Below are 17,490 nucleotides of genomic sequence, written 5' to 3' on the forward strand. Positions count from 1 at the left end.
TGGCTCCATTGAGGGTCTGGCTAGTTAAAAGTAAGCTAAAGAGGTGTGGGAAGAGAGAAATAAGAGGTCTAGAGTCTTGGAGGGAGGGGGAATAGCAAAGCAAAGGGTTACTGGAGAGAGAAAGAGCAATGCTAGAACCTAGAAAGGGAGAGAAAGAACAAGACTGAGGACAGGGGAGGGAGAGAAATAGTGAGGAAAGGGGTCAGGGGAGAGAAATGGTGAGGCTAGAGACTGGGAGTGAGGGGAGAGAGAGAGAGAGCACAGGGGAAAGGTCTCTGTGGATGGAAGAAGATTGAGTGAGGCCAGAAAGCAACTCTTTCCTTCTTTGCCTGCCCACCAACAGCTGATCTGCTGCAGGCACAAGAACAGGAAGGAGAACCTGGCCCTAATGTTTTCCAAGGTTTTTATTTAAAAATTATAATTTTTTGGAGGGAGCAGGGAGTGAAGAGTTTCATGGGAGTTATAGGAGGCTGCCGCAGGTGCCATATTGGGCACCCCTGATCTAGTGTCAGTTCACATTGTTGATATGAATGCTGACCAAGCCATGCCAGCCATATCCTTTGTTAAGTAAATGGCTTAGGGTGGACAGTTGATGGTTCCTCTGGAAGGGCTAATGTTTGGAAGATGTGCAAAGATCACCCCTGGAATTTGAGAGCCATCTGGGAAAGGTGACTCCTCTTTTATCCTCCCTCCCAGCTAAGGGTGGATATTCAGGTCTCTGTGTGGAAGAAACTGCAGAAGGGAGGTTTGGAGAGAGATGGCAGGGGGACGACGACTGAGAGCACCTTGGGGTGGTGGCACCTCTCTGATATGGGGCAGCAGGTTCTTTCCTGTTAGGAGTGAATATGCTGCTTGCATCCACTTATGCTCTACTTGTATATTTGTAAATAAATCAAATATTCCCACAACACCATATGTTTCCAGTGATAGCTCCTCCAAAAGGAAGCCAAGCTCAAGTAGCACTGCCCCTAGAACTTCTTGCTTACTGCTCAGGGAAGTGGGGAGCGTGTAACATTATTTTCCTTAAGTCATTTCTAAACAGATGTTCTTTCTTTCTCTTACACTAAGAACATTTCCAAGGGGATTGTTTGAGGCAACTGCTCTTGACATTTCGTTATTTAAAACTCTTTTTGCTTTGGAGTAATCATGGTAGTTACAGTAGAGCAATATTGAAAACAAAGAGTGTTTACATAATGTCATATTACCTTTGATTGCTGGCTTTTAAATAGCAGCTTTACTGAATGTTTGTGAGGTTGGATTGATTTTTTTAATAAAAGAATGGTTGTGAAGCAAAATCAGGTTCATAAATCATCTTGCAAGTGCATTATAAAGTTCTGTTGAAATGTACATCCATTGCAGAAAGCCTTTGGGAGTATTTATTTATCACCCACACATGTATGAAGAATAAATTTCCTGTGCTGTATGTTTAACGCATAACCTAGAGCTACAATATAGTCTTATATGCCAACCCTCCAATAGATTTCTACCATCTGAACTTGAGAAACGTCTTTCTTTATAGTAGTTATATATAAGTATGAAATGTAATGGAAAAGTAGCTCAGGTCCCATTGTTGTTGTTTTTGACCAACAATGGTCTGTATTGTTGAATTCCAGCTTCCTGTGGCAGGTAAGGGGAAAGCCGACCAAGCAGCCTGTATTATTCATAGCCATCATAAGAAAAGTGAAGCCTTCTAATACAGTGAGTGTACAAACACACACACACACACACACACACACACATACATTCTGGTGTACTGCTGATAGTTTGTTAAGGACTTGATGCAGTTGTTGGTGTTTATTTCCCAATTATTTCAATAGCTCTGGGAAGATGTTGCAGAGGATTTATAGATTTAATAAAGGGCTTAGGAAGTTATGAATAACAAAAGGTCAGCTGGAAAACAATGGAAGAAGATTCACTCACTGCAATGGGTGCATTTCACCCTTTAATGGTTGAAGCCAGAGAGTAAGCTTGAATAGCTTGGCTTTGGATAGGAATTTGAAACATCCTATATAGATGGAAAAATATTTTAATCTTGACATGGATTTAGCTGACCTTTTTGTCTGTCTTTCAGCCAGTGGCACCTCTCAGTAGGTTTTGCTAGCCAGAAAAACTATCAAGTGGGTCATTGACCTTGTATTTGACGTTGCTTCCATCCTAGACATATCTGATTTTTTAAAAAAAAATCTGTTATCTGTTTTAAAATTTTAGGCATTTGATTTGGATCCGTTCAGTGAGATTTCTTCAGCATGGCAAACTATCTGTGTTTGGGCCAAAGAGTAAGAACAGTACGCCCTTTCAGGGGCATGCATGCATTTTATTGTCTTATCTCACTACTGCCCTCCCATATATGTCTATTTATGACCCACTGGTAGACTCTCACAGAACTGAAGTTGGCAATTGCATGGGAAGGATGCGATTGGCACTACCATATGCTGTTGTTCTATTCCACTTTAGTGACTGTAGTGCCAATACAACAGAAAAGATAAACACCTTAAACTGTTTTGCATTCATCATACCTCCCTAGCCTTTGCGCCTAAATTAGGGATGTACGAAAGTCACTTACCTGTAACGAAATTTGATTTGCGGTGGGGGGGAGGCGCTCCGTCCCTCCCCCCGAAATTCTGGCGGGGGGGCAGGCACTCCATCCCACCCCCCCGAAATTCTGGCCGGGGTGGGAGGCGCTCTGTCCCTCCACCCCCGAATCCTGGCCTGCCGGGCTGCAAATGGCGGCAGCCGTAGCTGCCGTTTGCGTCCCTGCAGTCAGCCGTGATAGGCTACGTAAATGTTTACGTAGCCTATCATGGCTGAGTAAAAAAAACAAAAAACACACATACGCAACTGGCGGCGCCCATGGGCGCCGCCATTTGCGTTCCTTATTTTGGCACATCTAGTCTACGTAAACATTTACGTAGACTACAGCGAAAATAAGGGGAACACAAATAGCATAGACGCTACGCTATTTGCGTTCCCCTTATTTTCGCCATAGTCTACTATGTAAATGTTTACGTAGACTAGATGTGCCAAAATAAGGAACGCACGTACGCACGGTTTTTTGCGTACGCGCGGTTTTTGGTTTTACTCAGCCGTGATAGGCTACGTAAACATTTACGAAGCCTATCATGGTATTTTTTACATAAATCATAAATCTTTATGTAGCCTATCACGTTTTGTTGTTGTTGTTGTTGTTTTTACTGGAAATGGCGGCAGCAGCAGCCAGTCGGAAGACCGGCCGCCGCAGCTGCTGCCGAACTGCCGCCGCCACCGCTGCCGCCCGGAGGATTTGCCCAAGGTAAGTCCTGTCCTGGGGGGGCAGACCGTTTCGCCACCAATTTCAGGGGACCGAATGTGCTGGCATTCGGCCTCCCCGAGATTCATGGAGAAATTCTCTGACATCCCTACCTAACCTTCTGAAATTTTGCAGGTTTCCTGCCAAAGGACATTTCTATGATGAATACTATTTTCATACGAATTGCCAAAGAACAGACACAACATGGGGGTGGGGGAACTAATCATCCCCCCCTCAAAAAACATTTGAAAATTCCTTCCACAAAAACTGCTGCACCCATCCTTCTGAAATTCTGCAAGGTTTTTTTTAGCTAGGGGCACCTCTGTGTTGTAGACGGATAAGCGCAACTTTTTTTTTAAACCCACAAACTGTATAGGCTGTCGTTGCATTAAGAAAACCCCTCTATACCAAATCATCTGAAACTTGGAAGGTTTGATCCCCCTCAGAAAGAGCCGATATGTCTGCAATTTCCATCCAATTTTGCCAAGCAAAAACAAGGTCATTGAGAGTTTGATTTTTTAAAAAAACAACAACATTTAAAGCCGTTTAGCACATATTCTCTGATATCTGGCATGTTTTGTAACTTCACAAGGGCTACTATGCCTGAAAATTTAATCCATTTCGTCAAATAGCAAAAAAGTTATAGTTTGTTGATTTCCTATTATAAGTCAGTGGTAAGCACAACACTTTAAATTTCTAAACTGAGATTTGGATTTGGCCTAGAGTTAAATCAGGCAGTCTCCAAATTGGTCCAGGGTGAATTGGGCTGTTTTCTGAATTTTCACAGTCAGGTCCAAAGCAAATCTTGTGATCTGTGCATCCCCTGGTGTATATAGAACAATCCATGAATACTTCCATTTTACTTTATGTTTCTCAGTCAATCTTAGTAGGACTTTTTCTCTCCGAGTTTACAGTCATTTCTAAAAACTACAGGACACTTTGGAATCTTCTCTAAGGATATGAGAAACCTGTCATCTATTATAACTGCTTCTACTGATAATGTATCTTATAGTGGTAGGCACAATTCCAGCATATAGGCATGGTGGCCTCTTTGATGGCAGCATACATATGAATTGGAGCAGGGAGGAACACTAATCCCTCATTTGAATTCTGGGGAGATGAATTAATGAAATCTGCATTGAGCAGGGGGTTGGACTCGATGGCCTTGTAGGCCCCTTCCAACCCTACTATTCTATGATTAGTAAAGGGAAGTGGTAAAGGGCACTTCATTTGTGTGGTATGGCAAAACTTTTATTAGCAAGGAAATTATAGCCATATAGCAGGGTGGGTTCCACCTCATTATAGCACTTATTTGCATTGCCAAGCAAGTTCTACATGAATAATTCTTTGTGCTCTTGTCTTGACTCTTTCTCCTGCTCTTGCTATACTTATAGAGTTGTAGCTGTTCATTTCAAAGCTTTCACACTCACTGCTTTAGGACACAAAGAACCCTGATAACAAAATACAGGATTTGTTTCTCTTTCATCTTATTCCCATGGGTCTTCCTTCCCTACAGAAGATGCACATCTGCTCCTAGAAACTGATTAACGGAGCGTGATCCATCATTAGCATATTTCAGAACATGTATTTTAGGTTCTGTCCTTGGAGGAAAGAGGGTTATTGTCTTGTATACGCCTTCAAGATATTAAAGAAGTGTCAGTTGTCATCAGTACTGGGGAGAACTGAAAAATGAAAGAATGTGAAAGAAAATCCCACCTCTTTGTTTCTGTCAAGGTGCATCCCAGGTTAGTGGAAGCAAGTGCCTTGTATGTATGAGAAAGTTTATGGACTCAGCTTTCCAAATGACTTCACTTTTTCTTGCCCAGTAGAACAGGTGATTGGAGTTAGATCTAATGAGGGAGTAATAAGAATCCAATCAGGAGAGTTAGGTAATAAATTATCTATCAATGCAGATGATGTAGTGTTTTTGATGGAAAACCAAGACGGTCGATTATTATGTCGGTGGCTATACTAAGTGATTTTAGTAAGGTCTCAGGGTATAAAATTAATCAAGTAAAATCTGAGGTTTGGAGAATTAACATAAATTAGGAATTGAAATTAGAGTTAACAAATAAGATACAAGCAAAATGGAACTTCAGTAAAATTAGATGTTTAAGTATTTAGATTGCACAAATGCCTGAAGAAATGGTTAAAAACAATTTTGCAGTATTGAATAATAAAATGAAAGCTCACTTGAATAAATGGTCAGTGGGGAATTTATTATGGTTGGGTCATATTGCAACAGTAAAAATGAATGTTTTGCCATAGATAGGTAGATTTTTTGTATTCATGCAAGTATTCCAGTAAATATTATGAACAATGATGCAAATTAGTTTTAATCAATTTACCTCTAAGTCAATGGTTACAGTGGGGGCTGGTTTCTGCCTTTGTATTTACTACTCTCTTTCCCACAACAAACCCATTGGTGTCTCCTCAGAAGTAACTCCCATTGTGCTGAATGAGACTTGCCTTTGAATGCCCACATCAGAACTTACAGAGTTTTCCCCTCAATTGAGATGGCACACTTTTAATCCCATTTTCTTAAGTGCGATTAAGTGATCAAGTGGGATATTGAGGCTCCGAATAATTGTCTTAGGAAGAAAGTACTTGATAGCTTCATTATAGATATCCTGCAGGTTACAATGGGGGCTGGTTTCTGTCTTTGTGTTTACTGCTCTCTTTCCCACAACAAACCCATTACTATCTCATCACAAGTAATTCCCATTGTAGTCAGTGAGGTCCTCTGGGTTAAAATGGGGGCTGGGTCCATCTTTGTGTCGTTGTCCTCACTTTCCTAGCACAAGCATATGTGTGTCTACTCAGAAGTAACCCATTGTGCTCAATGAGGCTTGCTCCTGAAATGCAGATGCATCTGGACATTCAGGGGAAAGGAGAAAGGGGGGGAGAGGGGGGAGAGGGAGGAAGCCTCTCTTCACAGGAAAGCTGATTCCTTTTAAAAAATCTGGTACTCCTCCATTAGCTTCTCCTTCCGTTGTCCTGGAAACACGGCCGAGGAGGTGGGAACACTGATGAGGTAATCAGACCCAACCCAGACTCCACTCAGACTCCACCCAGCAATCAAGAAAATAATTCGATTAGAGCTCAGTGGAAACAGCACAGAGCCCCAGGCTACAGCGATGATAAGCCGGGTCTTTAAGGGCTGTGGAAACAGGAAAAGGAGAAGATGTGACTGGGGAAACATTGCAACAAAGTTGCAAACAAAGTGAAGCCAATAGTGTGGAAACATGCCCCAGGAGACAGAGATAAAGGCAAGATGGGAAAAACGTGTAACATTAATATATCAGATAAACGATAGAGGAGTGTATGTGTGCAACGTCCAAAGCACTTCATGGATATAGTGTCAAGGGAGAATTTCTGTAAGATCATATATTTGTGGTATTTAATGCCTCATAGACTGCAGAACCTGTATAAGTTGCCTAATGTATTACGTTGGAGATGTGGTCAGGATTTTGCAGATTTTAGACATATATGGTAGGCCTGCAAATATATAAGAATTTCTGGATTAATGTAATTATGAGTGTAGAAAAACATATGCTCATATAAATTGAATAATATAAATTATAAATTGTATAATATAAATTATACAAAAACATATAAATTGCCTTTGGATGCATTGGTTTTATTATTAGGTAATATAAAAGGATTGTTAGCAACTAAGAATGAATGGATGATTGCAAACTTATTGGTTTCAGCTCAGATTCTAATAGCAAAATACTGGAAAAAAACAAGAATTACCATCTCTAAGCGAATGGGAAAATAATATTTGGCATAAAGTAGTAATACATAAACTCTCATACTATAAAAAATATGGGAGGGTCAAGCTACAAAAAAGGACTCTTTTGATCAGTGGGACAAATCTATTCAGTATCGGAGACAAAAGAATAATTATTGGAATATATGGAAAGAGGTCTTAGATGTTGTTTAACAGCTGTAATTGAATATAATATAAATTTGATTGAAAAAAGTGAGAGAAGTATTAAATTAAGAAAGCACAGTTATTAACTGATTGTATTGATTTTCTCTCTTTTGGAATTGTATTTGCTCTTTTATGTTAAATTATATTGTCAATAAAATGTGTGTTTTGTTTTTTAAAGTCAGCTAGGTAGTTCTTATGAAATTGCATCTCTCCACTCAGCATAATTATGTTCTACAGAAAGTGCAGCATATCCACTAAATGCAGCTTTGCACCTGCCAGAGGGTATGAAAATTATAAGGAAATTATTTATGATTAAACTATATAAATAAGTTAGAGCTTTCTGGTTCATTCTGCACAGGCTCTCAATGATGACTTAGCCACTTGGAATACAAAGGAATCTATCCTAAACTATATGAGTATTTTTCTGTTGCTGATTTTTAACTATGTACTATCTAAGAGGATAGAGATGTGATTATTTGAATGTTGTTACACTCTTGAGAAGCAACCAGAAGCAGTTCCAGAGGTATTCTCAGACTTCAATCTGGTCTTTCAGGGGAAGTACTACCAATTCAGAACTAGCACAAAACTATGGCCCCAACCTGGCCAGGCTGCTTAGAAGAACAAACATTCTCAGATTGGCTGTCCTACTGATCCAAAGCACTGCTGCCTTGTCTGGGTCAAGTCTCTGCTTGTTAGCCCACATACAGTCTATTACAACCTCCAAACAATGTTTCAGGACTTCCACTTTGTCCTTGAAGTCAGAAATTCAGTGTTATCCTTATATTGATAGTACTTCACTCCAAATCTCTGGACTACCCCTCCCAGCTGTTTCATGTAAATGCCAAAAAGCATGAGGGACAAGATCACCATAGGCCAATGGACATGGAACACAGTACCACCACATTCTGAGACCTACCTGCTGGTCAGACTGGAACTAGCACAAAACTATGGCCCCAACCTGGCCAGGCTGCTTAGAAGAATGCTATGGCTGAAGGTATCAAAAGCCACTGAGAGATTCGTTAGGACCAACGGCAACATACTCCCCCCATCTAGCTCCTCATATGTTGTTGAGCCAAGGTGAGCAAGGTAGTCTTAGTCTCCAAACTGGACTGGGCTGGAATCTAGACTGAATAGATCCAAATAATCTCATCCAAGATCACCACATGCTCAAGCACCTTGACCTAAAATGAGAAACTGGCCAAAGGCCAACCATATCAGAGGAGTCCAAGAAGGCTTTGAACCTCTGCTTCCTTCAAAGCTAGAACTTTACCAAGAGGTAAAGTTTAAGTTTAAGGAGGCATTTGACTTCTCCATCTACCAGGCCTAGTGTGCCTGACAGAATTAGACATGATGGGAAAGAGTCAAGAATGAAAGTTGTCAGCTTCATACTTCCAAAGGCACAACAAACTGAAAAGTATCCATAACAACAGGACAAGTTCAGATGCATCCATGGATAAAGCAATTCACGTGGAGTCCACATCACAACAGATAAGAGCAATTTTATCTTCAAAGTCTTGGTCACAGCAGGCCACCAAGAATTCCTCCCCAACTTCACTGGGAATCAAGATGTAACTGGCCCTTTATCAGTCAGAATAGCTCTGTCGTCGCCCTTCACTTTGTGGATGATGGTGGCAGAGAAGTATGCTTCCTTTGGGCAGACTTGTCATGAGTCTTCCTCTAAAATTGCTCTAGCTCTTGTGTGTAAATGTACAACATAATCATAAACACATTTACTTGGAAGTAAGTTCATCTTTGTCAAATTGGTTGCTACTCCCAGATAAGTGTGCACAATACTGCAGCCTGCCTCAGATCTATAACTGAAGCATTCTATAAATTTTTGAAACCCATGGTTTGAACTTCTTCAAAGAAACACATTCAAGAAAGAATTGGTTTTCATATATTAGGATGGATTCTATGAATCCTGTTCAGTGTATTGTAATTACATTCGCGGGTTATCTTCCCAAATGCCTGAATGTTGAGGCATACTTTTTGTTATGAATTGTATTCAAAAGTGTCATTTAAAATATGGAGGAGTAAGAATTACCCATGCTCAAAAGGGCATACACCCCACTGTATTTCTCTACATGAGCCAATGCTCTTCGAGCATGCCTCCTGATAGTAAGGATGCAAACCTAGTGACATGTGCGCAACTCTTCTTTGAGAGTGGGTAATCATTTTCCTATTCTTCTGCACTGGAAGTGACTCCAATGAGGTCCAATATCACACATTGGATTGAGACACTGGAAGTGAGGGCCGGCATCAAGTGTAGTCATTGTTGGCCACACCCCAGCAGGGCCCACTGACAAGAGCCCACTGGACTTGCTCCTCCTCTTCACTCTTGCAGCCTGCTTGTTCACTTGCCTCTCACTCTGGCCCAGACAATGGAAGTGGTGAGAAGGAGGAGCAGTAGATGCCACTGTTACTTGCTCACTGGCTCTCTGCCTGTCAAACAAGCAAGTGGTAGCGATGATGAGAAAGAGGATGAGGAGGAATAGCAGCTGGTGACAATGGCAGTGAGAAGGTAGACTCATTGAGGGAGGGGGCCTATTGAGGGTGTCTGACCCAAGGGCCCTCTAAAACCTGGAGCTAGCACTGGGTTCAGCAGAAAGCAGAGGTAGAGAAAACAAGTAATGTGAGGAAAGGTTGAAAGAAATGTGTGTATTTAGCTTGGAGAAGAGAAGACTGAGGGGGCATCATGTTACTTATTTATATTTACTATATTTATTAGATACTTTATAATCAAGTTCTATAGGCATTGTACACATCAGTTTAAAATATGACCTTAATACAGTTTTAAAAATACCTGAAGGGCTATCACATAGAAGAGGGCAAATACTTGTTCCCTGCTGCCCCAAAGGCCAGGAATAGATTGAAAGGAGTAGATTTTGGTTGAACTTTGGAATAAATGTCTTGATAATAAGAGCATTTCGACAATTAAACCAATTACCTTAAAGGATGGTGGCCTGCCCTTCGATGGAGGTCTTCAAGTTGAGGTTGGAGAGCCACCTATTGGAGATGATCTATCTCTGGATTTCCTGCATTGAGCAGGGGGTTGATCTAGATGGCCTACAAGACCCCTCTACTGCTGTATAAATCAGAATTACCCACCCTTAGTGGAAACTGATAGAAAGGAGGCAAGGCCCAGAGCAGAGAATCATGCAGGTGTGGAGTGGGCAGCCTTCTTTGTGGATGGGATACTTCAGGCTCACAGCAACCTTTAAACTACTATGCCAAACACACTTACTAGGGAGGAAGCTCAATTAGACATAGTGAGACCTATTTCGAAGTAAACATACATAGGATTGTGCTGCCGCAAGTAATTTCTTGCTGCAAACTAACTGGGATATTGCTGCTTGAGAGCAAAGGTTTAAACCAGGCTTTCCTAACCTGGTGGCCTCCAAATGTGTTGCACTGCAACTCCCAGGATCCCCCCGCCAGCCACATCTGGAGGGCACCAAGTTGGAGAAGGCTAGTTTCAACAGTTTATCCCATTTGGTTTCATTTTAGCTAGAGGTTTTTTTCCCTTTTCCTTTTTTTGCATGTGCAAACAGCAGATACATACAAAATAAATAGCTCGTATAGTAAGGCAAGCGGTGATGTGAATGAATGCGGCTGTGAGAATGTGTTATCAGTTTTAGTTCCTTTATATTGTAAAGCTTTTAATGATTGTCCCTGTGATCAGCACAAAAATGGAAGATGAATGAAGGAGGTGCCTGGAGGAAGCATGGGTATATGAGCAAAGGTGGTTGTGATTCAAATTCCTGGTCAAAAGAGGACTGAAGACAGAGCATTACTGTCTCTTTCCATTTCCCACTGTCTCCCACACCAAATTTACAAGCTCATCTTGCTTTGGAATACTTGGTACCTTGCCTATATGGCTTCAAGCCTCTCTACTGAATCCTGTTCAATGTGCTTGTACCATGGTATTGTAGAACAGGGCTGCAAAATGATATATAAAAGGAAAAGCACTGGGAGAAGGTGGAACAGCACCCTTCTGAGCAATTTCAGAATGAAACTGGACTTGGAGAAAGCCAATGAGAATGATTACTGTGTGACATTTAACACCAGAGCATCCCCCAAAGGGGGAGAAGATCATATCCACAAATGGTTTCATACCCCTTTCTGGATACTGCTAATTTATACTTGTCAGACATAATTTATCCCTGAGCCTCATAAGCATACATCTGAGAGACACGCTGCTTTTCCCTGCATGATGGATGAAAGCCAATGTGGGGAACTTGTTCACCTCTAAGAACTGCTGTGAATATATATCATGAGATATAGAGGTGCAGCTATTCTGCATATTAAATTGGCATGTAATTAGATAAATTGGTGTGAGCCTCATGAATATTAGCCATGGGATGGCATCTTTGTGACACTTCTTCTGCAGTACCATTTGTACAATTTTAGAGTGGCAGGAAAAGTAGCATTTTTTAACTTGCTTGAAAGATGGTACTGAGCTAACTGAAATATGAATTTATGCACTCTTTTAGGCTCAGCAAATATTTTTATTCAGAATACTATGGAGTGTCGGGAAGAGTTAAAGGCTTCAGTGTGGTGCTTCATTTTTTAAGGAAAACAATCCTATAATTCTGAGCTACCTCTCACCCATGGGATCCATTTTTCAAAATAATAAATTGTATTGAAAATTGTGATAAAAGCTTAGAAATTGTGAGTCTTGCAAATAAAGGTTGCAGTCTTTTTGCATTTGCCTTATTTATTTATTTATTTATTTATTTGCATGAGGCTTTGGGGTGCTTTGGTTTTATGCTCTCAAATTCTCCGCAACCATATAAGTAAGAAATTTTATATTTTAAATTAATTCTAAGATTTCCAGGAGTTTTCCAGTAGGAAGCCATGGGTTTCATAGTTGCATGGTGATTGTCCCTGGATTAAACGTCCATTTTGGAAGATAGTTGCACTGTATTTTTTCAACATGCTTTTTTGTGGAGGACACTGTAAGACACCTGCAGCTAGCTATATAGCAGCTAGTTAGTGTAACAATAGAATCTAAAAATACTGAACTGTGAACCAGGAACTCCCTGGTACAAATCTCACCTCAGCCATGAGACCTTAGGTGGCTTTGGGATACTAACTCTCAGCCTCTGCGCTTTATCTGCAACATCGGGATAATAATATGGTTACCTATCTAATATGGCTGCTCTAAAGATTTCTGAGATAGTAGGGGTTGTTTGCTAGTTTATCCTGCACAAATTCATTCAACATATAAGGAGGAAGTAGAACCATGTCCGCTCACAGACATTGGCACACCTCCTGGCCATGTTCCCCCAATGAATGTATTCAGGGTTCACTTGAAAGGGGCCTCTGTGCATACAGCTCTTCCATATAATTGGAAACACCAAGGGTTCCTGATGGCATGGAGGAGTCTTACGCACATACACAGAATGCACGGATTTTGGAGGCAGAGCAAGCGGGCTGGAGCAGTTCTGTATGTAATGTGAAGCCATTTGGATACAAAGCACCTATATAAATGTTGATACCCCAGCATCTAAATCTGGGGACTGGGAAGATAGGTTAGCTTCGTTTGGTGTTTTCCTATTTATGAAAAAAAATATTTCAAGAAGTCAACATATCAGGCCCGACCCTCCCTTCGGTTCTTTTCCTGGTATATTCATGCTCTAGACACAAAAGGTTTATCATAAGCGAAATGGGACATTATTATGGGAGCCCCTTATTATAATATTGGCAGAACATCAGTGGGCTGCTTGTAGTCCCACAAGATCATTTTAGGATGTGAAAAGGTTTTAATCCTTGTGTCCTGGCAAATTTCCAAATTTGTACTTATTTTTCTGTGGTATTAAAAAGACAGCCTGCAGTTTCACTGTTATGAAATTATGAATTGCTTCAAACTTACGCCATGGTTTGGTGCTACATTCTACTGCAGAGATGGTATACAGATACAATAGTATTTAACTGGCAAATAGAGCATCATGCATATCTGTATACAGAAAGCTTCAGGGGGTTCTTCTTTTGGCTTCTTTGTAAATGAAAGGCAACGTTTAAAAATGTGATTATTGCAGTAATGATAGTATCTCCATTCTACAGTAGTATTTGTGTGTCATGCTGGCACTAGCTGGAACTGGCATGCTGCCTTTTTGTTGATTTTAGAGTTATGTTGGATGAAATACAGGAAATCATACATTGTATTAACCCAAGATTGCTAAGTTTCATGTGGGGCTCAGCAATCACTACATGTCCTGGTGCACAATAGCAATCATTAAATCGCCTATCAAGTAGCTATTATTTGAATAGATACAGTGGCATTTGGCTACAGTCCAGACTTCTATGCATGACAGACTAGAGATGTACTGTGTACTATTCTTCCATAATACTTTTGCTTGTTCTAACTAAAAACCATTCTTAAAGCAATTCTCATATTTTGGGGATCAAGGAGAGACATTTTCTTCAGGACAGCACCTAATTTTTTCATGCAAAATGTATTCCTTTGTCTCTTCTATCCCGGTTTTGTTCTTGGTTTACGGGTTGTCAGGGGAGAGACAAGTCAGAGTTCCTGGTTTGGACATTACACTAACCAAGCCAGAGAAGGAGAATCCCTGGCTGGTTTAGCTGCTCCTGCTGGCCAGAGGAGCCAAGCAGAAGCGATCAAGTAAACCAGATTTAAAAAAAAAAATCTGGCTTACCATGCCATGTAAACCAGGCCTATATCTATTGTCAATAGTTATAGACTGCCCTGCCTAATTGGTGTTTTGGGGGGGAAAGAGGTGGATTTGAAGGTTGTTCTAGTTGTACATTCTTGTGATTCTACAGATCCAAGCAAGAGTGTGAGGTCACCAGGATACTGCAGCAGGTAGAACATGGGGCCCAGTTATCAGGTCTAGCTTCAAATCCCAATTAGTTGATTATAAAGTTCATTGGATGACCTTGGTCAGCTGACTAGATCTGAACATAATCTACCTTGTAGAATTGCGAGGGTAAATGAAGTAAATACTTTTGGGCACTTTTTACCCTGAAAAGTGCTATTGATTTCTTCATGAGATGTCTGGCTCGTTATTTTGACTAATGAGTGCTGAGAGGTAATTTTCTAAACTTCTTTATATCTTGTTTTTAATAGCTCTTGATCCGTCCAAAGACCCATGTTTGAAGGTAAAGTGCAGCCCACATAAAGTCTGTGTCACTCATGACTACGAGACAGCCATTTGTGTAAGCCGCAAACAGCTGGTACACAGGTAAGGATGTGGTGATTTATAGTTTCAATTAAATAGCTCTGATGACTCTGTCAGTGTGGTGACATTATGGCAACACGCAGCCATTTCAATATGGCTCTGTGGAAATGTCCCAAGGCATGGTCTGAAGGCACATGAGGCAGCCGCCTTGCTGAAGCTAAGCAGGTCTGGGTCTGGTCAGTGCTTGGAGGGGAAACCACCTGGGAATCCCATGTAGCGACCTTGAGTTCCACAATGGAACAAGGTGGGATATAAATGTAATGAAGGAAGGAAGGAAGGAAGGAAGGAAGGAAGGAAGGAAGGAAGGAGGAAATGAAGCCCTTGTCCTCACCCTGAATACGGAGGACAGGGGGTGGTGGGGTGGGGAAAAAGGAGGAATGCTTCCCTATTGCTGAGTCAATAAGGGTGATGCTCCCAGTCTTGCCATATTGTGTTGGCGGTTTCATTACCTATCAGTGCCACAAGACAAGAGAGCTGGCTTGGTTGCCTCAGCCACAGGGACAGCCTTCTTTATCCCAGCATCTACCCCTAAACTCAGTGAATCTACACTATCCTCCCTGATGCCTAGCAAATGGTCAGTGAAAAGGACATGGGGTTAAATACAAATGCTGCACTCGTGGAAATCTGCCTGCACAATAGGACTTCATCCCTCTCCCCCCTCCTCAGCCCTCCATATCACCTGAAAATCTGCTCAGGTTTTACAGGGTTTTACAGATCTCTGGAGCACATTTTGAGGCTATGCAGGGGGTTGTGGAAGGGGGGAGAGAATTGCTTCCATCCAGTTCCACTGATGAAAGCAGTTCCAGCAGTGGAATAACAGGGTTGGATTACACTCAGGTTTTTTGCAGAGTGTAAGAGGGAAAATAACAATTGTCTCCTGGCACCACTTTTTTCTCTGCTCTAATTGCAAGTACTTTTGTCAGAGCAAGAGGCTTCCAAGAATAATATGGCAGACAAAATAGTGAGGAGATTCCCGAATAAACTTGCCAATGTTGAAAGAACAGAACCCTGATACAGTCCCTAATCCAGCCTTTCCAAACCTGGTGCCCTCCAGGTGTTTTGGAGTACAGTTCCCAGCATTTCTGACCATTGCTATCCTGACTGGGACTGATGGGAGGTGAACTCCAAAACATCTGGAGGGCACCAGGTTGGGGAAGGCTGCCCAGGTCCATCAACCATTAGTATCCAGCAATTTGTTCACTATATTGACTCAGTACTGCTGGAGCCTTTGTTAGGGACCAATGAGACAAATACTGAATGTAAACCAGGTGAGTGTGTGTGTGTGTGTGTGTGTGTGTGTTAAAAATCTGGACAAGCTCCCAGATAAAACATCTGTCCCTCTGAACCGCAAGTCAGGCCCTTCTGTTGATTAGAGGCAGCAGGCTGCACTGACAACTACATCTATCCAAAAGAAGTAGAGCTAATCTTTCTTTCTTTCTTTCTGAAAAGTATTTAATTCCACTAGTTGGCTAGCTCCCTGTGGCAAATAAAAGCTGTAAAATTATTTCTCCTGTGCGTGCAAAACTATCCGCATCACTCCTAATCTACAGGGTGTTTGATCCAAGCTGTGCCTGAAAGGAAATTTGGGAAGGGAAGATACTGATCGTTGCAATCATTTCTGCTCTTTGGCTGCTTTTAGGAACTGAAGTCAGAATTTGGGCATTACAAATTTGTCTCTGCCTGTCCTTTTTCAGGTTTTTTGGATACAAAGCTTAGATTCTGAAAGTGTGTCACCACTTGTTATTTCTTTCTATTTGGGGTGGGGGAAGGTTAGAAGCACTGTTTGCATTTTCTTTTAAGATGAGCTGAACATGGAGCCTATAAAATTGGACACTGTCATTAATCTACTTTTTATCTCCTGTACATCTCCATGTTTCCCTCTTTTATGTTCACACTTTGCCAGAATGTTAATTAAGAGTTGGCTTAAATCCATGCACTCATTTGGGGACAGTCTCTTTATGTATTAGATGTCTGACCCTTGCCTTTTAATAGCCAAGACAAGGTGAACTATGGTATGATTCTTGAGCCATTTAATCCTCATTTAATTCTAAGTAATGTATACATGGGATACTACTTAATGGTTTGAATATATGACAACCCACATTCATTGGCTGATGATGTGCTGTGGCATAGTGAAACCTGAAGTTAGTAGATATAATGTGTTGGATTAGACTCCGCATCGACTTAGTCCAGCATCCTGTTTCTATCTGCTGCCAGCCAGATGTTTACAGGAACCCCACTAGCAGGACTTGAGAATAGCCCTCTCCCATTATTGCATCCCAACCCCAGTTATTCAGTGGCATATTGCCTCTGAACCTGGAGGTTCTGATTAGCCATTATGAGTAATAGCAGTTGATAGACCCTATAAGTTTTCCTAATCACCATTTGAAGGCATCTAAGACAGTGGTCACCTGCAGCAGCAAATTCCACAAGTTAATATATGCATTGTGTGAAGTACTTTCTGTAATCCATCCTAAATCTTATGCCAATCTATTTCATTAATTCACCCTGATTTCTAGTTCTATAAGAGAAGGGGGGGAGGGGGGCGGGAATCTCTTCTTTCACCATAACATGTATAATGGCATAAAATGTATTGGCCAGATTCACACATCAGAACAATCCATGGTTAAAAAACCATGGGTTGTTGTAAATGCAGTGGAAGCAAGTGAGTGTGCTGGTTTCCTGCTGCCTGCCACCTGCTCCTCCCTCTGCTGCTGGGTGGAGCTAAACAGCCCAGGGACAACCTGTCCCAGGGTTGTTTATCGTGACTTCCAAACCCAGGACTTTGGATTTGGGGGGGATGAACAACCGAGAGTTTGAACCCATGCAGGTTCAACTCTGAGTTGTTCATAACCCAGCAACCCAGAATTCCAGGTTCGGTCTTTATGATAAACAATTCAGGGATGCAGCATCCCTCGGTTGTTTATCGGAGCAGGCAGGCAGATGAGAACCAGCACACTCGTTCACTCCTTATACATTTTCATGAGTTCTTGATAATGTATGAACCATGGTTGTTGATGATGATGTATGAACCACGTCATAATGTCTTTGACCATCATCCC

The 17,490-nt window shown here is 41.4% G+C and overlaps 1 protein-coding gene across 9 annotated transcripts in view; it reads left to right on the top strand.

Annotated features, from left to right (window-relative positions):
- SPOCK1 (SPARC (osteonectin), cwcv and kazal like domains proteoglycan 1) overlaps window positions 1-17,490 on the top strand; it is an 806,393-nt gene that overhangs the window by 449,093 nt on the left and 339,810 nt on the right. For all 9 annotated transcript variants that reach the window (XM_084839028.1, XM_084839035.1, XM_084839036.1 and 6 more), the window contains one exon: window positions 14,317-14,431. In XM_084839028.1, coding sequence (XP_084695154.1) covers window positions 14,317-14,431 — 115 coding nt within the window. The remainder of the gene's footprint in view (window positions 1-14,316; window positions 14,432-17,490) is intronic.

The sequence above is a fragment of the Heloderma suspectum genome, chromosome 2, assembly GCF_057233095.1.
Source record: "Heloderma suspectum isolate Gila_16-S chromosome 2, 16-S_ref, whole genome shotgun sequence".
Taxonomy (NCBI): Eukaryota; Metazoa; Chordata; class Lepidosauria; order Squamata; family Helodermatidae; genus Heloderma; species Heloderma suspectum.